This window comes from Brachyhypopomus gauderio, chromosome 14, assembly GCF_052324685.1.
Source record: "Brachyhypopomus gauderio isolate BG-103 chromosome 14, BGAUD_0.2, whole genome shotgun sequence".
NCBI lineage: Eukaryota > Metazoa > Chordata > Actinopteri > Gymnotiformes > Hypopomidae > Brachyhypopomus > Brachyhypopomus gauderio.
This window is the reverse complement of record NC_135224.1, coordinates 1,906,074-1,931,617: the sequence shown is the minus strand read 5'-3', so window position 1 is coordinate 1,931,617 and position 25,544 is coordinate 1,906,074. Positions and strand designations below refer to the sequence as shown.

At 46.4% G+C, this 25,544-nt stretch overlaps 1 protein-coding gene across 1 annotated transcript in view; it reads left to right on the top strand.

The window, feature by feature from the left end:
- Positions 1-25,544, top strand: part of sorcs2 (sortilin-related VPS10 domain containing receptor 2) — a 228,044-nt gene that overhangs the window by 46,193 nt on the left and 156,307 nt on the right. The window contains exon 2 of the mRNA XM_076972128.1: positions 19,987-20,054. Within this exon, the coding sequence (XP_076828243.1) occupies positions 19,987-20,054 (68 nt within the window). The remainder of the gene's footprint in view (positions 1-19,986; positions 20,055-25,544) is intronic.

The following is a 25,544-nucleotide window of genomic DNA, read 5'->3' as shown; positions in this document are numbered from 1 at the left end:
CTCTTTCTCTGTATCGGTCTCTCTCTCTCTCTCTCTCTCTCTCTCTCTCTCTCTCTCTCTCTCTCTCTCTCTCTCTCTCTCTCTGCTAATGTGATCTTCTGTTAATATCATGCAGTGTGTGTATTCTGGGTGTCATTCAAAACTCTCTTCATATCTGGGCTCTCCAGAGCATCACCTGTCCCTGGACGCTCTCTTGACTGCTTCTCCGTCCTGATATGTAGCAGCAGAGCAGGAGACCGTGGGACGTTCAATCAGAGTGCACCCGAGCGTTCATCGCAACTCCATTTTACACTCATTACCAAATTAGATTTGTCCAGATTAAATTAGGAACATTTATTGTGTAATTGGCACAGTTGTGTTTTACCCAGTGTCCTCTGGGCTGAGAGATTAGTTTAGTTTGTTTGGGTATGTGTGCCATTACTCTGGAGAGCAGAGTAGGGTGTGTTGAGTAGGATTAGGAGGTGTTGGGCAGGAGTAGGGGGTGTTGAGTCAGGGGTGTTGAGTAGGAGTATGTGGTGTTGAGTAAGGGTAGGGAGTGTTGAGTAGGAGTAGTGGTTGTTTGGTTGTTGAGTAGGAGTTGTTGAGGTGGGGGTGTTGAGTACTGGGTGTTGAGTACTGGGTGTTGAGTAGGGGTAGCGGTGTTGAGTAGGGGTAGGGGTGTTGAGTAGGGGGTATTGAGTACTGGGTGTTGAGTACTGGGTGTTGAGTAGGGGGTGTTGAGTAGGGGGGTGTTGAGTAGGAGTAGGGGGTGTTGAGTAGGGGCTGCAATCAGCTCCTCCTGCAAAATGGCCCATATTATTGTAACCATCATCTCTCCCTCAAAACGGTTGCTACAGGTTACCATGGTGACGATTTGACTGACAGGTCCAAGGCCAGTTCCCAGTTCTAAAGTTCTATTCCACCACCATTAACAGCCTAATAATACTAGCTGGCTAATGCAAGCCTGCTAATGCCAGATGTCTCTCTGTGTTTCTGTCTGTCTCTCTGTTTCTCTGTCTCTGTGTATCTGTCTGTCTCTCGGTTTCTCTGTGTCATGTACACTCATTTGGGAACATTACTTCTTTAGAATAATCTTCTCTGATAGATCTCAGCAAGGCCTTTAATTAGTGATCTTTACAAAACAAACTTCTCTGATTCTTTCTCCTGCATGGCTTCTTACACAAGTGAATGCTTGTCAGATCGCTGGATTCCCTGGTTATCTTTTATATAACTAAAACAGCCTGTGGTGACAGCCTGTCACATCCAAGTCTGTATGACTGGGCGTGAGTCTCAGTGGTGAAGCTATATCCACCTCCATCAGGTGGTGCCGCACCTGTGGTTGGTGTTTATCTGATCTCCCAGTTGACTCTGTTCTGACTACGGCTTGAGGTTGTCTCTGCTCCGACATCCATATTTTCTTCTACCCTGGCACTGATGTTTGTACGCCTCATTCACTGAAATACGATAAACGCTGCTTTGTCATTTTTCTTTTAAGTGTCTGTCTGATGCACTCAAACTGAAGCACTCAAACTGATGCGCTCAAACTGAATTGGTCTTTCTCAGGGTCCAATGGACAACTATACAACTATCCTCTCCAGCACTGTAACTGAAATACTACAAGAGCAAAGTGATTTAACAGAAAGAAATGACAATTTTACGTGTTATAGCAACCATATTGGAGAGTTTCAAACTGCTAAACTCTGAATTATGAGGTTGTTCAGGACTGCTGAACTGTGGGGTCGTTCAGAACTTCTGAACCGTGAGGTCGGTCAGAACTTCTGAACCGTGAGGTCATTCAGAACTTCTGAACCGTGAGGTCATTCAGATGCAGGACAGAGGATATGAGTATCCACACCCACTGGCTAGTCCTGGCCACACCCACTGGCTGGCCTTGGCCACACCCACTGGTTCCCTTTTAGACCACTCCCAGATGCTCGCAGGGTGGCTGTTTACAGTCAGGAAAACAAACATTGTCTCTGTGACCTCAAGGGTGATGTTGGGAGTGATGTCACCTTAGGATCATGAGTTACAGTAACCCCCCCCCCCACACACACACACACACACACACACACCTTTACAGCCCAGTATCCACTTCCTTAGTCCATTATTCCTATTTGACCCTGGATTAATTACTTCTCCCTCCTGTACCCTGTTAATACTCCTGTCCTCTACACACTGCTGGGTCCTTAAAGCGCTTAGGTTCAATTCAGTTTAATCTCAGTTTAATCTCAGTTTAATCCCAATATTGTGCTCTCTCTCCATCTGTCCTCTCCATTCTCCCTCTGACTTTCATTCTCTGTCTCTCATCCTGTCTCCCTCTCTTTAACTTCTGTCTGTCTCTCATCCTGTCCCCCTCTCTTTCCTTCTGTCTGTCTCTCAGCCTGTCTCCCTCACTCTCATCCTGTCTCTCTCTCTTTCTGCCCTGCCCCCATCTGACAGTCAGGTTATCAGTGGGTTGATGAGGTCAGTACCTGCTGCCTGTTGGCCTTTCCCAGCATGTCTTGCTTCACTCCTAGCTCTCCTGTGGCCTTTTCCTCCTGAATCATGTAGAATCATGTACATCCAGAATCCTCCTCAGTGCTGACATCAATGTGACTGCATTTGAAGCACACAAATCAAATAAAATCAAATCAAAGTTTATTTGTATAGCGCTTTTCACAACACATGTTGTCACAAAGCGCTTCACACACACCTCTAGAGCACACACACACACACCTCTAGAGCACACACACACGCACCTCTAGAGCGCGCACGCACCTCTAGAGCGCACACGCACCTCTAGAGGTATTGATAAACACACACACACACACACCTCTAGAGCGCGCACAGACCTCTAGAGCGCACACACACACCTCTAGAGGTATTGATAAACACACACACACCTCTAGAGCGCACACACACACCTCTAGAGGTATTGATAAACACACACACACCTCTAGAGCGCACACACCTACACCCAGCACAGCTTCACAAACCAACAGTGCAGGAAATGTGTAAAACTGGGGCATATCCAGAGAGTGTCGCAGTGATGTCACAGGCCAAGAATAGCGTGAAAGAAAATATGTATCACAGAACCAAGGGGAATGTGTGTAATACTGCACACATGAGAAAGTAACAGTAATGTTGAAAGTCAACCTGCAGTCTTACAACACGCATAGAGAAGATACATAAATGTTTTGGGTCAACTCAAGATTAATGGTCAGAAAGTTAAAATGGAATTGGACATTGGTCATTCATTTGTTTCAGTAATGCCAAGACGTTAATATCAGACAAAAGCACAGTCAGACTCTGTGATACAGTCAGACTCTGTGATACAGTCAGACTCTGTGATACAGTCAGACTCTGTGATAGTCAGGCTGAGATACAGTCCAGTTATGTGGTTCAGTCAGTCTCTAAGGTACAGAGAGGCTCTGAGATACAATCAGGTTCTAAGATGCACTCAGACTCTGATACAGTCAGACTCTGTGATGCAGTCAGACTCTGTGATACAGTCAGGCTGAGATACAGTCCAGTTTTGTGGTTCAGTCAGTCTCTAAGGTACAGAGAGGCTCTGTGCTACAGTCAGGCTGTGTGGTACAGGCTCTGAGATACACTCTGTGAAACATCACAGTGTGTTTGGAGTGACCAGTAGGATGGCAGATGCCTGTGGTCCACCTGGACCTTACTGCACAACACGTTATTTAATGGTCCTAATGAAATGTTTCTCTGTTTTATCAGCATGAGGACGACACATTGGATGGCGTGTAACTTTCTAGCACTAAATCCCGATAAAACAGAATTAATAAGTCGGGTCTAGGGCTGCGAGAGACAAGATACGTAATGTAGCATTGAATCTACATTCTTTTACTATAACCCCCAGCGCAGAGGTAAAGAACTTGGGTGTCACAATAGACCTAGATCTCTCGTTCGATACACATATTAATAATATAACTAGGGTAGCGTTCTTTCACTTACACAACATTGCTAAAATTAGAAATATATTAAATACTAGTGATGCGGAAAAACTAATCCATGCATTCATATCCTCTCGTTTAGATTATTGCAACAGTCTCCTAGCTGGATGTTCTGGTAAATCGATAAACAAACTCCAGCTGGTTCAGAACGCAGCAGCACGAGTTTTAACAAAAACTAAAAAGTTTGATCACATTAGTCCCGTACTATCGTCATTACACAGGATGCCAATTAGATTCCGTATTGACTATAAAATACTTTTATTAACATATAAAACACTGCATGGCTTAGCTCCAGAGTATCTTGGTGAACTTACTCTAGTGAACTTTCATTCTAGTTACCTTATACTTAGCCTGATTGTGTGATTTATTTGTGACTTGTGTATTCGTCTGTATAATTTGTTTTTGTGTATTTGTGTATTAACGGGCCGCCCAATGGAGGATGGGTTCCCTTTTGAGTCTTGGTTCTCCCGAGGTTTCTTCCTATTCCCCACCATCTTAGGGAGTTTTTCCTCGCCACTGTCGCCTTTGGCTTGCTCATTAGGGTTCTGGACCCATAGTATTGTTAACCTTTTAAATCCTGTAAAGCGCTTTGTGACAACATGTGTTGTGAAAAGCGCTATACAAATATATTTGATTTGATTTGACACTTTGACTCAGACTGTGGAGAAGATAGGATAAAATACCTGTGTATGTGAGCGTGTGTGAGATTTGGCTTTCCTCTGGCCAGGAACAGCATGATTGGTTTCTCTGTCTAGGTTGGACAGATGGCTCCCACCCCACCCACTCAACAAGGTGTCAACCAATCCGTGCATCTGCCTGGTCATGAGGGTGGAGCTGTCTCCAAGCACGTTGAGCCATTGAGTGACAGCCCACTATAGTGATGTGGGTCGGTATGTGTGGTGGAGGACTCCTCCTAGCCTTTAGCCTCCAGACTTGTTGTTGCATTTAAAGATGATGAAAAATACTATATAATATATCATGTGTATGTGTTGCAGTGAAATTCATCCATGTTTGAGTTTGATAATGTTCCATCATCTTAACTATGATGCTTGTGTGACCTATATTGCTGTCTACACTCTTGGGCTCTCTCTGTCTCACTCCTTCTCTGTCTCACTCCTTCTCTGTCTCCCTCTCTCTCTGTGTCTCACTCCCTCTCCTGCTCTCTCTCTCTTTCTTTATGTCTCTCTGTCTCTCTCTGTCTGTCATTCTTTTCCATGATCTCTCTGTCAGTTCTGCTCCTGTCTGTGTCGGTGATACAGTAGAACAAAGCTTCTGTCTGGATAAATTATGAATTATGAATCTGTGAACTGCTACATCTCTGTGGTAACATGATTATGTATGAGGCTTCCCTCTCTCTGTCTCTCTCTCTCTCTCTCTCTCTCTCTCTCTCTCTCTCTCTCTCTCTCTCTCTGCCACACTTTGTCATTGTCTGTCTGTCTCTCTGCTTTTGTAGATCTTTTCAGTCTAGCTCATCCGTGATTGTGGGAAGAGCCTGTAGTTCACAATCCCGGTTAGGATTACAGTTAAGGTTTGGGTTGGGGTTAGGGTTAGGTTTGGGTTGGGGTTAGGTTAGGGTTAACCCGAAGCCTTCTGTAACATTAAGACAAATGAGGTTCCAGGTGATGACATTCAGGCTGAACTGTGCTGTGAACTGTGAACTCTGATCCCCACATTAGACATAAGACTACACAGAAAGGTGCCAGTGTGCCCTTTCTTTTTTCTATCAGGTGTTTGTGAACACAGGTCATTAAATGAACCATGTGTGTATCTGCTTGGCCACTTTGTTGTCACCCTGACTCCTCCCACTTGTGAAAGGGGGTAGAAACCAGATCCTGGATCTCAATATCTGTGACCGACAAACCTCTCACACACGCTGGAGTGAACACCCAGCATACACACAGTGACCTACAAACCTCTCACACACACTGGAGTGAACACCCAGCATACACACAGTGACCTACAAACCTCTCACACATGCTGGAGTGAACACATATAATGTACACAGTCTACACATGCATTTGCAAGTCTGTTAAGTCTGGTGTCCCAAAGACCCGCTAGCTCTAGATTGTTTAAACATGCACACTGAAGGCAGTACAGCACTGTTCTCCAGGAGTCACACTGAAGGCAGTACAGCACTGTTCTCCAGGAGTCACACTGAAGGCAGTACAGCACTGTTCTCCAGGAGTCACACTGAAGGCAGTACAGCACTGTTCTCCAGGAGTCACACTGAAGGCAGTACAGCACTGTTCTCCAGGAGTCTAGTAGGTCATCTGATGCTTTGGCTCAGTAAAATGGGAACTGTTCATTGTGTTGAGTTCATTGTGTTGAGTTCATTGTGTTGAGTTCATTGATTTGGGTTCACTGAGTTCATTGTGTGTTTTTTAGAACTGGGCGGGGGGAATTATCCACATGCCATGAACTGACCAGGACCCTGTTTCAGAGTCCAACCTCAGATGTAGCTTTTCTGATCTGGGATCTGTGAAGAGGCTGGTTATCCATATTCCTGAATAATGGAGGTGCTCTGGTTGGTTGGAGACCCACACTGTGGAGCTGGAGGTTGAGGTTCAGTGTGGTTCTGGTTGGGAGGAGGTGTAGATTGATATGTAGGTGGAGGTTCAGTGTGGTTCTGGTTGGGTGGAGGTGTAGATTGATATGTAGGTGGAGGTTCAGTGTGGTTCTGGTTGGGTGGAGGTGGAAGTGTAGTCTGGTTCTGGTTGGGTGGAGGTGTAGATGGAGGTTCAGTGTGGTTCTGGTTGGGTGGAGGTGTAGGTGGAGGTTCAGTGTGGTTCTGGGTAGTTATGGGTAGTTTAGTTTATTATTATTATTATTATTACTGGTGGTCATCAGCCTATTAGATCAGCCCGACCGTATGGCCAGGCCAGGTTTAATATCTGTAGTTCAATTTCTTGGGTACCAACCAAAACAGAAAGTGAAGCATTGTTGCTTTTTCAGTGCTGTCTCAGCATTCACATAATTACCATCGAACCAGGAGATCATGCAGAGTGGTGTGATCCATCCTGAATGTGCAGCTGTACGTGTGTGTGTGTGTGTGTGTGTGTGTGTGTGTGTGTGTGTGTGTGTGTGTGTGTGTGTGTGTGTGTGTGTGTGTGTGTGTGTGTGTGTGTGTGTGTGTGTGTGTGTGTGTGTGTGTGTGTGTGTGTGTGTGTGTGTGTGTGTATATGTGTGTGGTGGTTTTACCAGTTTAAAAACTTGGCTGGCAAATTGAATTAAGGAGACACAACAGCACAAGCTCTTCCTGTGCTAACGGAAGTGCATTCTGAACACGTGAGCATTTTTGCAGGTTTGCAGTGTGCAGATTTGCTGGTGGATCCAGATGACACCTCCGTACAGCTTCACGTTTACGCTCCCTGTTTCCTCACGTGGTATATCGGGTCACGTCCCATGTCGGCACTTTCAGTGTTTGGTACATTTGGTGTGTTTATTCTGGTATTTGGTCCGTTTTCTTATTTTAAGCGATCCATAGCGGTTTGTTTGGAATCGTGTGTCTGCTTGGTTCGGACGACAGCGTTTACACTTGCTCTAATGAACCGTACTATCATAGCAATCATTCCAGGGTGGGTTTAATCTGCCCAAAGCTACAGAGTGTAAACACACTAATGAGTCTGTAGTTTGTCAGTATGGTTCTATGTTTACTATGTGAGCAGGTAATCTATTCCAGAGATGATTCAGGGGCAGTAGCACTGCGTTTTGCCCTGTTTGCTCCAGTGGGTGATGCAGTTTTTAGTTTTGAAGTGTTAGTATTTGCTTTGGTCTAACTCTAACCCTAACCCTAATCCACATTTCAGGACCACTAGGAAATACAGTGTTACTGAACACAGGAGCAGCTGCATGAGAACTCCTAAAACGTTTGTTTCACACTTCACAACCATATAGCAGAATTAATTCTATAACCAGTTGATATTATTTGAGCCATATTTGAATGTAACTGTAATGTTTAATTGCATAGAATGTCCTGTGTGCTTTCTCTCTCAGTTCATTGGCTGCTGCATTGATGTTTCCCGTTGATCTAATCTCCATTCCTGAGTAATTATAGTCTCTACAGGTTTCTGATTTTGTGTTGTGTCCTTAATGTGAAGTGTGATGTGTTCATTTGAGATCTGGTGCTTGTATGGCATGTTATTTATTTGGTCTCATTTAAGCTTCCTGCAAGAGCACAGGTACAGCTTCAGCAGGTCCAGGATCAGGTCTGGTTGTACTGCTTCAGCAGGTCCAGGATCAGGTCTGGTTGTACTGCTTCAGCAGGTCCAGGATCAGGTCTGGTTGTACTGCTTGAGCAGGTCCAGGACCAGGTCTGGTTGTACTGCTTCAGCAGGTCCAGACTCTGCTGTAGTCTCTTCCTGTGGGGGACAGCAGAACCAGGTCATGTAGAGTGTCTAAAATGACGTCAGGTTCATTTACATAGATAGTGAGTTAGACCAGGAATAAGCAGCTTCATCGAGGAGCAAAACCACAGAGCAAATATAGAGACAAGAGTTTGAGTGAGACTGAGACCTTTTATAAAGAGTGTGGACATCCAGGCTGAGACTGAGACCTTTTATAAAGAGTGTGGACATCCAGGGTGAGACTGAGACCTTTTATAAAGAGTGTGGACATCCAGGCTGAGATTGAGCTGGTGAAATATCTCAGTAGATGTGATGGAAGACATGCAGAGACAGAAGTTCACGTGTGAAGAGGACATGTGTCTTTCTCTGTTGTGGACTTCAAGTGACTAACCGAATATGGGAATCAGCAGTGTAGCACAAGGTCTCATGTTTAAGGAACTGGGCCTCAGAGATGAATGCTGGGATTGGTCCTCCATATAGAGGAGGATCCACTGACTCTAATAGTCTCCAGTTTATGTTGGGTGATTACGGCACGGTCCAGGCTGGACCCGTGTCAGTTGGCCCAGGTTTTCTGCCGTGTGTGGGTGGGGGAGGCTTCCCGTGAGGGTCCGTCACGCTCCAGCAGAGGCGTAATGGAGTGCAGAGGCCAAATATTTGTTGGGTTTGATTAGCTGCACGAGCACTGGCCTTCAGACCCCTCTCCGCTGGTGTTTACATGACCATCCCCAGAACTGTGAGTGGTCAGTCCCTCTCCATCAAGCTCGTTTACCGTACTCCTGTTCCTGGTCTGAGGAATCTCCCCCTGGCAACACTCTTTGAATAGATGTGATTGCCTTTGACGTGTTGAGATGAACACGTGCCCTTTACACTTTCTCCATTATGTTTTGGCTATTACAGGCTTCCTGTGTCCATGAGGAAATTTGATTGCAGTGCAGGTTGTGGGTGGGGGGTGGGGGGTGTTCTCTGTAAGAGCTGCACACCAGATGAAGGCTGTTGTAGAATAGCACTGTGCACGGTTCTGTTGTAGAACGGCACTGCGCGCGGTTCTGTTGTAGAACGCGCGGTTCTGTGTGCATGGTTGAGGTTGAGGTGGAGCCGTGAGGTTCTGAATGAGGTTGGCGCCGAGCTGCTCTGCTCTGTGTTAGTTCTTCCTCCAGCCCGATGCTGTTACTGCTCTGCACTCTGCTGTGTGCATTTCAATCACATGGAACTTTTTTTCTGGCAAATTCAAACTGTCTGGACACGGCGGAGCTCAAGCCTTTAACACCCTGTTCATCTTTGACTGGAATAGTACCAGATCTCCTGTTATTCACTGAGTGACACACACACACACACACACTTTAGGTGTTTGTTTTAATATCTTTCCGTCTTTCGCAGGTGTCTTCACATGATTACTCTTTTTAGAACAAGCCAGTGTAGTGCTGGTTGGTGTTGGCAGCTGATTAATGGGTCTTCATGAGTGCACACTAAACAGTGGACTTCATGTACTAAGCGATTATCACCTTTATGAGCTTAAGAACTCCAAACAAGCATCCATTCCGTTCAGTTATTTATGAATTACTTATTTATGGGAGTATGAATCACTTCACTACGTACTGGCCCATCCCCCTTAATGGAAAATGTGGCACTTGAAATCTGCTATTGTATTTAAAGTGACTGTGTATTATCCTACATTTGCTTGTGTTTTATTTTACATCTTCTCATAAGCTAGCATGGCTTGTTTTAGCCACGAACTAGCACACTCCATCTGGCTGCAACAGCTGTCAAAAACACACACCAAAAGACCGGAGGACAGGGACAGCCTTACTGCACCAGAACAGAGATGAGGACGCCTTTTGACTGCTACAGCTAATGCTAGGAATACGGATGATGCTATGGCTAACTCTAGGATGACAGCTGTAGCTAATGCTAAGATGCCACTAATGCTGCACGCCACTGCTCTCCAGATCCAGACCCTGTCCTAGCTGTGGGACATGTCCTACTCATGTGAGCTCCTCTGGTCTGTCCCCGTCCTGTTCCCCTCAGCAGTACTGACTCGATATTCAGAGACACGAATCACCTCAGCGGTGACCCACTCCTTCTGAGGGGCCATGCTATATGATATTACACAACTGCTCACCAGCCTTCATGATATGTGCCCTAAAACTCAGAATGTAGTCATTTCTGATGGTTGGAATTAGAGATCAGAGATCATTAGAGAACAGAGCTCAGAATAGTGAAACAGCTTCACATATTTATTTGCCATTTAAAAGGCTACAGCTAAACTCTGCCCTTGGGATGCAGGTCATTTGCACTGCGTTTCAAACCTCCACAGATGGCAGGAGAAACCTCTCTCCACCAGCATGCTTTCATTGGCCATTTAAACCTTTTCTGGCATCATTCATCTTCTTTCTATTTTGGAAAGATAGAATTTGTTCAAACAGCGTATGTTCAGTCTTGGGGAACAATATTACAATATTTTTATGAGTGTGAAGTGACTTCTGGATTCTAGTACTGGTTGTAGTTTCCTGTTATCACGAAGCTGTACATCCTTCATGCAGCTCTGGTCCTAACTGAAGCCCATAGTGCTGTCACAGCAAACTGGGACTAAATGTCCTCTTTCATTTTGACAAAAGGATCTATATGATTCTACTCCTTTAATCTGCTTCTATTAGCTTACACTTTTAATACTATCAATCATATACTGGTAAAAAGATTATGCAACCCTGGATTTGATTGCAATGATATTAAATGGGTTCCGAGTTACCTTGCCAACAGATGACGACACGGTTGTTGGGAAACAGGACCTGTTCCTACAACCAGAGAGGTCCGTTTATATGTTATAGTTCAACCATCAATTACTGAACTGCAGACTATACAGAAACACTGAAGTTATAGTGCTGACACCCCGCGAGACGCACTTCAGAATCATGGATGCTGTTCCTAGACCTGCTCGTTTTACACTGTTCCTAGACCTGCTCGTTTTACACTGTTCCTAGACCTGCTCGTTTTACACTGTTCCTAGACCTGCTCGTTTTACACTGTTCCTAGATGTGCTCGCTTTCAACATTGTACTTTACTTTTGCCTTTGCAAAGACCCAGTCGTTGAAAATAAGTGACTTGGCACCAGGTTTCCTGAGAAGCTTGTTTTTAAATTTCACGTCAGTAATCTAATAAACTAAGACAGCTTGGCTCTTGGCTCAGTCCTGTGTATTCGGTGATGTGCTGGCTGTGTGCAATTGCTTCACAGGTCTCTGGGACCTGTCGGTCTCTGGGACCTGTCGGTCTCTGGGACCTGTCGGTCTCTGGGACCTGTCCGTCTCTGGGACCTGTCCGTCTCTGGGACCTGTCCGTCTCTGTGCCCTGACGTCTGGCATCCATACAGCTCTCATAGTTGTTAGAAGAGAAATATTCTGCTTCCCTAAAGCTCCTATTGACCAAATGCCAGCGTATGCCACCACCATGATTACTGTGAAGGACTATCGCACCTGCTCAAACCTTTCTTTTAAATATCACTCGATATTGAAACACGATGCTCTGAAGTTCAACTTGTTCACTCCTCCCAGGACTTTTAAAAAGGACTTTTTTCTTCCTTTCTAATTGATTTTATTCCCTTTGTAACTATTTTAGTTTAATATCATAGCATCAGCACAATAATATGACATTAAACCATGGTACTAGCAATTGTGGGCATGTACAGCATTAGCTGCACAATTCCAAACTGATCAAACTGGGTCAAATTGATCACATGATCAGCAAGTGTGTTGCTGCATTATCCAATCAGATTAACTCCTCTCATTCCCTTTAAAAGCTGAGCGTGACAATTTCATCATAGCAGAGAATGTGTAGGAATGGCTGTTGGAGCAGTGGGGTTCACGTTGAGTTCACGTGGGGGTGTGGCTCTTCCAGTGGGGGTGTGGCTCTTCCAGTGGGGGTGTGGCTCTTCCAGTGGGGGTGTGGCTCTTTCAGTAGGGGTGTGGCTCTTCCAGTTGGGGTGTGGCTCTTCCAGTTGGGGTGTGGCTCTTTCAGTAGGGGTGGGGCTCTTCCAGTTGGGGTGTGACTTTGTGGATCAAGAGCTCAGCTTCTCTCTTTATTTAATAATTATATTTAACAACAATAATACCATTCTAATTACTAATACTAACAATAATTGTAATACACGTTATTGTTCACTGCAAGAATAAATTAATATTTACAAAATTGTGATATGACTAATTATTTAAATTGTATTTTGTTTGCGTTTTTGTGTTGCATAAATTGTGTTTTCTTTGCGAAATGAAACACCAACTGTCTAACATTCCAGATGAAATGTAATTGTAATTAGTAATTTTAGTAATTTAGTAATTAGGATTGGTTAAAAATGGTTAAAATCCCATTGAGAGAAACTGGTCATGCCTGTCTGTGCCTGTGTGGTGTGGAACACAATGTGGTGTTTGTGCTGAGAGCAGGTCTGAGGTGTTAGTGCAAGGGTTTAATACTCCAATACCTTCAAAACTACCGCTGTGTGTGTGTGTGTGTGTGGGAGTGGGAGTGTGTGTGTGTGTGTGGGAGTGGGAGTGTATTTTGAATGGAATTCTTGAAGTAGCTGCACCCAGATATTGTTCTTATACCACCTGCCTATAATGTAGGGGACATACTGTCTGTAAGAGGCAAACAGGTGGTTGTTAGGGACACCATTCTGAGTGACTGAATGGCCAAAAGACAAAGGAAGGAGTAATTAGGGTCTGGGCAAACACTGTAGTGAGAAAAGACAAACTGTCATGTAAACAAACTATACAGCCGTGTAACAGCAGGAAGCCTGTGAGATGATTAATGAGCTGGCTTGGCTTAGTGGGTGAGGCGGCTAATCCCAGCCATGTAGAGCCAGGAAAGCACTGCAGCCTGATAATAACGTCCTGCCCGAGTCGAGTCTCGAACTCCTGAAGTGGTGTCACACCTCCCTGTCACTACAGCGTCACGGTACGGCCGCTTGTGTTTATGATGTAACAATAGGTTCTTCTCATCTCTCACATTAGCAGCCTGGTTCTGGAACTGTGCGGAAAATTCTAGAATCCTGGAGAAGCTCACAGCGTTTTTTGAGTGCGGGATGTGGGGGTGTGGGTGCGGGACGTTTGGAGACGGGGTGATGTGGGGGTGTGGGTGCGGGACGTTTGGAGACGGAGTGATGTGGGGGTGTGGGTGCGGGACGTTTGGAGACGGGGTGATGTGGGGGTGTGGGTACGGGACGTTTGGAGACGGAGTGATGTGGGGGTGCGGGACATTTGGAGACGGGGTGAAGTGGGGGTGTGGGTGCGGCACGTTTGGAGACAGAGTGATGTGGGGGTGTGGGTGCGGGACGTTTGGAGACAGAGTGATGTGGGGGTGTGGGTACGGGACGTTTGGAGACGGGGTGATGTGGGGGTGTGGGTACGGGACGTTTGGAGACGGAGTGATGTGGGGGTGCAGGACATTTGGAGACGGGGTGAAGTGGGGGTGTGGGTGTGGCACGTTTGGAGTCGGAGTGTGAGTCCAGCTCAAACCAACATATGTGCACAGATGGCAAACAAGGTAGACTTAGCACTGAGACACACGTCTGGAACAGCATACTAAAGGATGGAGAGGGAGAGAGGGAGGGAGAGAGAGAGAGAGAGAGGGAGGGAGAGAGAGAGAGAGAGAGTTGAGTAGGGAGATGAATGAAAGAACAGGATTAGTGTGAGCTGAAGGTGACAGCTGTTCTGATGACAAAAACAGCTGTGTCCACTGAGGGAGAGAGAGGGAGAGAGAGACCTGCATTGTTAGCAGGTCTCTGCCAGTAGAGCTATCCATATCAGCACATGACCTTACCAGCCTTACACACACACACACACATACACATACACACACCCCTCAGTACCGTCTCAGGTGGCTTTTGTGTCCTGGCTCAAAGTTCATTCCCCAGTTCTCATGATTTTGTCCTGTTGTTCAGTGAGACAGATGCCACCTCACGGAGACGGCAGCCTGGTGTGTCTCACTGCCTGTGTGTCTCTCTGTCTCCCTGTCTCTTTGTTGTGGGTCATGTCAGGACATTTCATTAGCATGGTCATATTTAATTACACCAAAGCCAAACAGACTATTCAGGAAGTGTGGATTTCAGACACATATGGATTCTGTCTGTCTGTATTTCTGTCTGTCTCTATCTGTCACTCTTTCAGTCTCTTTCACTTTTAAATAGTGAGAGACACAGAGAGAGAGGAAGAGAGAGAGAGAGAGAGAGAGAGAGAGGGATGAAGAGAGGAAGGGAGAGAGAGAGGGAGGGAAGAGAGGGGGGAGGGAGATGTAGAGAGAAATGGAGAGAGAGAGAAAAAGGGAGAGAGTGGGAGGGGAGAGGGAGAGATGAAGAGAGAGAGGGAGGGGAGAGGGAGAGAGGAAGAGAGAGGGAGAGAGAGAGGTGGGAGGGAGATGGAAAGAGAGGAAGAGGGAGAGAGGGGGGAGGGAGATGGAGAGACAGAGGAAGAGGGAGAGAGAGCGAGGGGAGAGAGAGAGGAAGAGGGAGAGAGAGCGAGGGGAGAGAGAGGAAGAGGGAGAGAGAGCGAGGGGAGAGAGAGAGGAAGAGGGAGAGAGAGCGAGGGGAGAGAGAGGGGGAAGAGGGAATACACCCTCATGCGTGTTGATGTGTGGGGGATGTGCAGCAGTGTTTAGACGTCCCTTCTCCCACACACAGGCGTTGTGTGTGCAGAGGTGTCTCCACACGCTGACGTCTCGCTGGGACACACACTTCCTTCATACTGCCGCTTGTTTTCTTTAAAGTAAAAGTAAATATAATCCCTTTGTTATATTGTGATTGTAGTTTATCATGACTTGGGCTGTAAGTGTAATACCATAGCTCTTTGTTTTGTGCACATGTAGGCAGATGCCACATAGAGGGTGAAGGATGGTGTGTCACACACAGGAACATAAACACAAACACACTTTCACTTCACCAGCTCCTTTTGACCAGCTTTATCCATGAACACACCTATCAATGAATTAATCAGATTCAACCGGCTTCAGTCATAACGCTGCAGTCTACTGCATCTCTGATCAATATGTACCTGATCGATGTGTAGAAGGCTGATCAATATATGTGTAATTGATCTGTCTGAGTTTGTAAGAACTGAGAGCTCAGTTGACTGGATTAGGATAGATTAGGATAGATTAGGATAGATTAGGATAGACCAGTCGATCAGTTCAGTATCTCTACCATCTAGGTCAGGATTAAACTTTCACTGTTCCAGTGACACGAAACCCTTATCAACCTGCTTCTGTCTGCCAAAGTCACACTGCAGGACTGTCTACTGATATCATACACCTGTGTGAGTGTGTGTGAGTGTGTGTGAGTGTGTGTGAGTGTGTGTGAGTGTGTGTGAGTGTGTGTGTGAGTGTGTGTGTGAGTGTGTGTGTGAGTGTGTGTGTGAGTGTGTGTGTGAGTGTGTGTGTGAGTGTGTGTGTGAGTGTGTGTGAGAGAGTGTGTGTGTGTGAGTGTGTGTGTGTGAGTGTGTGTGTGTGAGTGTGTGTGAGTGTGTGTGTGTGTGTGTGTGTGTGTGTGTGTGTGTGTGTGTGTGAGTGAATCCAGACTCCACACACTCACTCATTCTTCAACACTCCTCACTCTCCTCTCAACCACACTAAAAAGATTCACCAGCTTTGATAAAAATGTTAACATACGTTATTAACATACATTATTAACATATGTAATTAACATGTATTAAACAAGGCATTCGCAACACAGTAATTTCTATGTTTTTCTTGGCATGCTGTAATGACCAGGGAGAACAGCTGGGCATGTGTGGGAGGAGCTTATTTTACTGGAACACAGCACAGGAGGGAGGCGGCTCAGGTGGAACATGTAAACCATATGGTGGAGGCGGGGCTAATATGTAGACAGTTGGCCAATAAGATTTAACCTCTTAGACAAGAATTATTCAAATCAGGAATAGATGAGGAGAGATATGCAAACAGAGACAGGCGTGGACACCTGACCCCAGTAACAGGTGTGATGACGTGTTCAGCAGGCGTGGACACCTGACCCCAGTAACAGGTGTGATGACGTGTTCAGCAGGCGTGGACACCTGACCCCAGTAACAGGTGTGATGACCTGTTCAGCAGGCGTGGACAGTGTTAGTGTTAGGGTTAGGGATACTGGAGAAGAAATCTGTGCCATACGTGTTTCATGACCAGAATGCAGAAATGGGGTAAAAACAGGAATATTTGGCTTGTCAGGTCATGTGATGCAGTGATCATACTGTATTTGGTGACTGAGACAAAACATGGACAAGATGATATCCATAGGTCATAGGTCATTACTTCTGTTTCTTTGAATTAATAATGTGAAATATCATTCCATAAAAATATCTTTTTGACCTGTTTGACATGATTTATTCATTTGAAATTGAATGTTTGGACAGAGCTGGTGGTGTTTCCTGAGAGATGGAGGAGTGATGGGGTGATGGAGACATAGAGGAGTGATGGAGTGATGGATTTCCAGAGTGATGGAGGAGTGCTCATGGAGCTCGTGGTGTAGCTTGACAGTTTCAGGCAGCCCCGTCGACAGGGGGGGACAACCGGGTCTGTTGTCCCGGGCCCCATCAAAGAGCCCAGCAATTTATTTTTTATTTAAAGTCTATAATTTTTAAATAATCTTGAAATCTTTCATTAATATAAAATTCTGTACTCAAAATAAACTCAATGGCTAAAATATATATGTTTTTTTTACCTATCTGCATATTTTCCATTAAGTGCATACACCCCCGCATCCCACTGAAAATGGTTTGATCCAGCGCCGACCGTAACCGGCTGGTACCCGCACAACAGCGGGAAATACAGTGGTGCATAGTTAAAGTAAATACAGAAATCTGGAGCGCAGAAAAGAAAGGAAAACATTTACCTGACGAATTTTAATGTTGCATTGTGTTCCAGGTTTGAAAAGTGCTGGAATTTAGGCTAAAGTACTTGAAAATGCTTGAAATTGTAACTACTTCGTTTCACAACAAATAGCTGTCTGACTGAACAGTTCTCGTGAAGACGTTAAGATTGGGCGTTTTGAAAATAAACAACCATTAAATAATGTGATAAAAAGCGAATTATTTCGAGTATATGTATAAATATTTAACTTTATTAAGTTTAACGTGCTGGAAATTATTGAAATGGACCTTTAAAGTGAAGTACAAGTGATTTAATTCCACATTATAAAGGTGTATGAACCCTGCAAACATGACTTTGTTCATTGCGCTGAAGCACGTCGCGCGCGAAGTTACAAAAGTCAAGAGGTGCACGACCTCGCGAATGGACAGCGCGCGAGGCCCTCGCACACGGGCGGTGCCACTGCGATTACGTCATTTTCGCGCGAACCCTCGCGCCGCTCGCGACGCGTCAAATATAAACCAGTCAGCTGTCAGAAACAGCTTTGATGTGTGGCTATATTATATACTATATAACCTAACAGAAGGATTGTCAAATGACGAAATTCAAATGACGTGCGCCGGGGGAAGGGGGGGGCACATTAAACTTTCTTGTCCCGGGCCCTAGCAAGACTGTCAACGGGCCTGGTTTCAGGTGCAGGTGTGTGTGAAATCGGGGTCTCAACTCTCTTACCCCCGAGGGACACGAGGGTATTGGATGGGTGGATGGGTTTGCCGCATCCCTGTGCCATGGCAACTGTTCCCATGCCGCCTGCCTCGGGGTGATTGATGGCTGGACCACTGCTAGAGAAATGTCTTTCCCCTACAGGCTGACCTCTGACCTTGCCGCCTCCAGAAAGATCCATACAGCGAGGAGCCAAATGAATCCAGTCACAGCCAGAATTTGGACTTTTCCAGACAGAGCCGGTCAGGCAGGGATGCGATCACACCTCCCCCGAAATAAATTAAAAAAATAAACAAATCCTGGACTGAATATTAATGAGTCAGAGAGAGAAGGCATGGGGGGAGAGACATATCTGGATAAGGTCCACAGTGGTTTACTAGCACTGCGTCCCCATCCACCCCATCCAGAAGTGTCCTGCTCCATGACGCCCTCCATCAGATCAGGACCCAGAAGGGCAGCAGGACGAGCGAGAACACAGACATGTCCAGGGTGTTGGTCCTGCAGGTCGGAGGTCACCGGTGACTCAGGGTGTGGTGGGATCGACCAGACCGGAGAGTTGTTCTCTCTCTCCGCAGACGTTCTGAATTCCTTCCGTCCGTAGAGAGACACAGAGTCTGACAGCAGCTGTGTAGTGGTGATCTACAGGAATGTGTTCTCCGCATCCCGTCTGCAGAAACACTCCAGAATGATCGCGATGTTTATCGGCCTTGGCAAACGCTTTCGTGAGGAAACGAGTCGGGTCTCTGCTGCTTGGCAGCCGCTCTGTTTTGGGCTAGAGAGTTAATTTTGGAATGCTGAGAGCCACATGTGAATTGTAAGAAAAATTTTAAGATCTTTTAAAAGTCAGTAAAAAAAATCGATAGAAAGAATGTGATGGAAAGTGTGTATTCGTTTGTGTATGTATGTTTGAAAGGGGGTGTGTGTGTGTGTATGTGTGTGTGTGTGTGTGTGTGTGTGTGTGTGTGTGTGTTCCTGAACAGCTTTCCCAGCTCGTGTGTGTACTGCTGCGGTCTTTTTTGAGTCAGGGTGATGAGTTGTGCTCTTCCCGTGAGAGCCTGGCTCTGCTCTGTCAAAAGCAGCTTTGTCTGAAATGCCAATTGAGCTGCACTGTCCTGCCAGGCCCCTAGGGGGCAGCACAAGGGCAAGAGGGCAACATGGTTCTGAGATTGCTTCCCTAGCAACATTCCTGCACAGTTGCTTTGTGCTATACATAGCTGCCATCACGCTGCACTTGGTCTGCTCTCTGCTTTGGGACATTTATGTTTTTAATTTGAAAACATTGTTTTTATTTTTATTTTTTAAGACTGAATGCACCTGAAACACTGATATATGACGTAGGGACATGTGTCGAGAGGACATGTCCCTAACCCTCTCTACACATGTCCCCTGGTCAAGACCAGGGGACATGTGAAAGAGGTCATAACCAGGGGACATGTGTAGAGAGCTCATGACCAGGGGACATGTGTAGAGAGCTCATGACCAGGGGACATGTGTAGAGAGCTCATGACCAGGGGACATGTGTAGAGAGGTCATGACCAGGGGACATGTGTAGAGAGGTCATGACCAGGGGACATGTGTAGACAGTAATTCTGTAAGTCCCCATAAATGCAGAGTTGTCTTCAGAGCATTTGAGAGTTCAAATGTAGTCTGGACGTTTCGCTACTCAGGGTTTATGTTTGAAAGGGTTTATTCACTGTACTTGTTACTGTCTGTGTTTGATTGTACTTGAAAGTAGGTGTGTATAAATTTGATGTAAAAGTGACAGCTGTGTGTGTGTGTGTGTGTGTGTGGTGTGTGCATGTGTTTATGTTTGTCAGTACCGTTGAGACAGTGTCTGTGTGTTTGAACAATGTCCTTCTAAATATAACACTTTACCTCTGAGACAAATCACCATGTAGCTTTGCTGAAACTGGGATTATATTTGATACACTTGAGTCTGTGAGAGGTGTGAGTTGTTTGAACATTTGTGTGTGTGTGTGTGTGTGAGAGAGAGAGACTCAAACCAGTCAGTGGAATGTTGTACTGGGGATGGACATTATTAAATGAAAAGACAAAAATTATCCAAAATAACATTTGTAAAACGACTGCCATGACGCACTAGATGAAGGTGTCTGTGAGGAGGTTTAACTGAACGTGTTTCTCTTTCCGTACAGGTCATCTTGATCTTGACCAAATACTACCACGCGGATTCAACCAAGGTGCTCGAGAGCTCCCTCTGGAGGTAAGGGCTGCTGTGTCTTCCTCTTGCCTGTTTGGAAACAGTTCATCAGTTATTGGTCCTGACGGATTCATTCACGCGGTCCTGGTCCTGCTGAGGAGGGCGTGATGTTTCAGTTCTGTGCACCATGCTGTGAGCACTTCACTCCTGCAGGTCACTTTGATACATGCTTGCTGGATGCCTTGTTATAAGGGATCAGGTCGGTGGAACAACGCTGTTAATAACAAGGTGTATTCATGTACAGTCTGAAATGCTTTAAGCAGGTTTGGTTCATTCCTACTTTATCATCACACATTTCTCAGTAAGTTTGTGTGCTCTCTGGGTATGGAGCACACAAACTACACCCAACTACACCCTCTCCACCCTCCACTCTCAACTACACCCTCTCCACCCTCCACTCTCAACTACACCCTCTCCACCCTCCACTCTCAACTACACCCTCTCCACCCTTCTCTCTCAACTACACCCTCTCCACCCTCCACTCTCAACTACACCCTCTCCACCCTCCACTCTCAACTACACCCTCTCCACCCTCCACTCTCAACTACACCCTCTCCACCCTCCACTCTCAACTACACCCTCTCCACCCTCCACTCTCAACTACACCCTCTCCACCCTCCACTCTCAACTACACCCTCTCCACCCTCCACTCTCAACTACACCCTCTCCACCCTCCACTCTCAACTACACCCTCTCCACCCTCCACTCTCAACTACACCCTCTCCACCCTCCACTCTCAACTACACCCTCTCCACCCTCCACTCTCAACTACACCCTCTCCACCCTCCACTCTCAACTACACCCTCTCCACCCTCCACTCTCAACTACACCCTCTCCACCCTTCTCTCTTGTCCTGCTAATGACCAATCTGTGCAGTTGACATGGGCATCTTTAAACAGTAAAGGAACAGTTGCTTATTCTCACTCAAATGAGACCATGTGACCCCCCCCCCCCCCCAACACCATTTACCTCATTAACACAGCTTTGCTTCATTAATTCAAGTCTCCTTAGCATAGCCCCATTAGCCCAACTGTTGTTAGCATAGCCATGTTAGCACAAGCCTTGTTAGCAGAGACTTGTTAGCAAAGCCTCATTAGCAGAGCCTTGTTAGCGTAGCCTCGTTAGCATTAACCTTGTTGCAGGCGTTTCTGGTGAATCACTGATAAATGCTGTGCATGGCCAAGGCTCGTATGGTGTGAGGAAAGTAAATGATGGAGTCTGTGTGTATTCCTGCCTCACACACCATCTCTTCATTACTACTGTACATTATTAGTGATAGAATATACGTGATCATTCTTTATCGTGCTGAATCCCTGTGCTTCATTTATCTGTAATGTGATTGGGTCGTTTGTTTTCCATGTTTGTTATTGTCAACATAACACACTCTCATTTGCAGCAGAACTCAGTCAGTTAAAAGTTAATCCACACTTAACATTTATGCTAATAATCCACACTTAACATTTATGCTAATTTGTTGTTTTTGCTGTTATCTTCGAGCCATGCAGACAATTAGCGGTAACCTTGCTAACACCGGAGCACTCTTCAAGTGCCAGTCAAACAGCACCAACCTCCGTGTGCGTGCTGAAAGCGTCAAGCCCCCCCCCCCCCGAGGGGTGTAACACCAGCAGGATGCTCCTGTAATTGACATTCCTGATGAGTCATTCCTTAATTAGCCACACATGCGAGACTTTTGGCACTGTGTGCTAATTTGTGTGTTTTGTTAGCTCATTAGTGTTGACCACTACTGGCCAGAGCTGTGCTGGGACAGCTGTGATGTGGGGTGTAGATGGAGACGTGTAGATGGAGACGTGTAGATGGAGACGTGTAGATGCTTGTTGTAGGGGATTGCTGAGGTGATTGGTAGGAAGGTGGTGAGAAGGGTCTGAGGAGCTTAAAGGACCAGAAGAGGCTTCTGGGTGAAGAATTTAGCTGCATGTATATGAATTCATATGTTTTTCCCAAAGGCTTTGTTAGTTTGTTGATGTGAGTGAGTTATTAATTTTCTGCGTTCGTTTGGGTGGGTGGTGGAATACAACACACAATGCTCCATATGAACCCTGGATCTGTGCACCAGGTAGTGCATTACAAAAGAGAAAGGACAATGAGGTTGGACATGTTCACTGAGAGAGGGTGTTAGAGTTAGAGTTAGAGTTAGGGTCAGGTGTTCATGTATTTGTGTGTGTGGGTCTGTGTGTGTGTATGGGTCTGTGTGTGTTTGTGTTGGTCTGTGTGTGTGTGTGTGTGTGTGTGTGTGTGTGTGTGTGTGTGTGTGGATCTGTGTGTGTGTGTGTGTGTGGATCTGTGTGTGTGTGTGTGTGTGTGGATCTGTGTATGTGTGTGTGGATCTGTGTGTGTGGATCTGTGTATGTGTTTGTGTTGGTCTCTGTGTGTGTGTGTGTGTGTGTGTGTGTGTGTGGATCTGTGTGTGTGGATCTGTGTGTGTGTGGATCTGTGTGTGTGTGGATCTGTGTGTGCGTGTGTGTGGATCTGTGTGTGTGTGTGTTGATCTGTGTGTGTGTGTGTTGATCTGTGTGTGTGTGTGTTGATCTGTGTGTGCGCGTGCGTGTGTTGATCTGTGTGTGCGCGTGCGTGTGTGTGTGTGTGTGTTTGTGTTGGTGTGTGTGTGTGTGTGTGGATCTGTGTGTGCGTGTGTGTGTGGATCTGTGTATGTGTGTGTGTGTTTGTGTTGATGTGTGTGTGTGTGTGTGTGTGTGTGTGTGTGTGTGTGTGTGTGTGTGTGTGTGTGTGTGTGTGTGTGTGTGTTATTGGCAGAGATGCTGTTTGATACACTGCCAGGTTTCTGCTGGTCCTTCCTCTCATCTCCTCTCAGAAGCAGCTCCTGGATTCTAATTCATTATCATCATAACACCATTAAAGTCATCCAATTACCTCCTCATTACACTCCTCCAGTAGTTGAGTGTATATCCTCCCTCTCATCCACAGTTTATCTGTCATGTTGTTGGTGAAGGTGGCCAGAGTATTCTCAGGGAGCCGGGTGTATGGGTGTGGAGGGTGTGGAGGGTGTGGAGGGTGTGGAGGTGTATGGGTGTGGAGGGTGTGGAGGTGTATGGGTGTGGAGGGTGTGGAGGGTGTGGAGGGTGTGGAGGTGTGGAGGGTGTGGAGGGTGTGGAGGGTGTGGAGGTGTATAGGTGTGGAGGTGTATGGGTGTGGAGGGTGTGGAGGTGTATGGGTGTGGAGGTGTATGGGTGTGGAGGTGTATGGGTGTGGAGGTGTATGGGTGTAGGGGTGTGGAGGTGTATAGGGGTGTGGAGGTGTATAGGGGTGTGGAGGTGTATAGGCGTAGAGGGTATAGAGGGGTAGTGGTGTATAGGCGTAGAGGGTATAGAGGGGTAGTGGTGTATAGGCGTAGAGGGTATAGAGGGGTAGTGGTGTATAGGCGTAGAGGGTATAGAGGGGTAGTGGTGTATAGGCGTAGAGGGTATAGAGGGGTAGTGGTATAGAGGGGTAGAGGGTATAGAGGGGTAGTGGTGTATAGGCATAGAGGGTATAGAGGGGTAGGGGTGTATAGGCATAGAGGGTATAGAGGGTGTAGGGGTGTATAGGCGTAGAGGGTATAGAGGGTTTAGGGGTGTATAGGCGTAGATGGTGTAGGGGGTGTAGGGGTGTGGAGGTGTATAGGGGTGTGGAGGTGTATAGGGGTGTGGAGGTGTATAGGGGTGTGGAGGTGTATAGGCGTAGAGGGTATAGAGGGGTAGTGGTGTATAGGCGTAGAGGGTATAGAGGGGTAGTGGTGTATAGGCGTAGAGGGTATAGAGGGGTAGTGGTGTATAGGCGTAGAGGGTATAGAGGGGTAGTGGTGTATAGGCATAGAGGGTATAGAGGGGTAGGGGTGTATAGGCATAGAGGGTATAGAGGGGTAGGGGTGTATAGGCATAGAGGGTATAGAGGGTGTAGGGGTGTATAGGCATAGAGGGTATAGAGGGTGTAGGGGTGTATAGGCGTAGAGGGTATAGAGGGTTTAGGGGTGTATAGGCGTAGATGGTGTAGGGGGTGTAGGGGTGTGGAGGTGTATAGGGGTGTGGAGGTGTATAGGCGTAGAGGGTATAGAGGGGTAGTGGTGTATAGGCATAGAGGGTATAGAGGGGTAGTGGTGTATAGGCGTAGAGGGTATAGAGGGGTAGTGGTGTATAGGCGTAGAGGGTATAGAGGGGTAGTGGTGTATAGGCGTAGAGGGTATAGAGGGGTAGTGGTGTAAGGGTGTGGATGTGTAGAGGGTGTAGAGGGTGTAGGGGTGTATAGGTGTAGAGGGTATAGAGGGGTAATGGTGTATAGGCATAGAGGGTATAGAGGGGTAGTGGTGTATAGGCGTAGAGGGTATAGAGGGGTAGTGGTGTAAGGGTGTGGATGTGTAGAGGGTGTAGGGGTGTAGAGGGTGTAGGGGTGTAGGGGTGTAGGGGTGTAGGGGTGTAGGGGTGTATAGGTGTAGAGGGTATAGAGGGGTAGTGGTGTAAGGGTGTGGATGTGTAGAGGGTGTAGGGGTGTATAGGTGTAGAGGGTATAGAGGGGTAGTGGTGTAAGGGTGTGGATGTGTAGAGGGTGTAGGGGTGTATAGGTGTAGAGGGTATAGAGGGGTAGTGGTGTAAGGGTGTGGATGTGTAGAGGGTGTAGGGGTGTAGGGATGTAGAGGTGTAGAGGGTGTAGATTAGGGGTCGGCAACCTTTGAAACATGAGTGCCAACTTTAACATGTCTAGTAAATGAGTGTGCCACTATCAACAAAGAAAATTCGAGCGGGGGAGGGGGGGTAGCGAGTTTAAATTGTTGACGGGGGGTGGCGAGTGTAAATTGTTAGTGGAGGGGAGGTGTAAATGGACACAAATTAAGTATTATATCGCGATCGATCGCCAAGTATAAACACCTCCGCCACTCACGCAGGTTCGCGCGCTACGGTCACTCGCGAAAGTGAGTGCCATAGGTTGCTGACCCCTGGTATAGAGGGTATAGGTAAAGGGTGTAGAGGGTGTAACTGTGTCTACGTGAGGCAGATGACCGCGTTGGCCACCCCACACACACACACACACACACACACACACACACACACACACACACACACACACACACACACACACACACACACACACACACACACACACACACACATACTCAGTGTGCTGTAAGGTCTCGTGAGTGTTTGTGTATCTGTGCCCAGTCAGGCAGAGCAGTGATGAACTTCACCTCAGGAACGGTGGAAATACTGATGTATAAATGAGTCAGTATGAGCTCAGCATGAGTTTACACATTTCTGCTAATTTAAAAGCCACTTGAGAAACGCTCATCTCATGAAGAGAAGTGAGATGAGACGTAACAGTATTGAAGGGTTTGGTACACCGGAAACAGATGAAGTGGTGACTGTGTGTGGCAGACAAAGTGCTGTTCTCCCAGACACCTCTAACACACACACACACACACACACACACACACACACACACATATGTTCACTCTTTGTTCCTGACTGTCTCTGTGTTTCTGTCTCT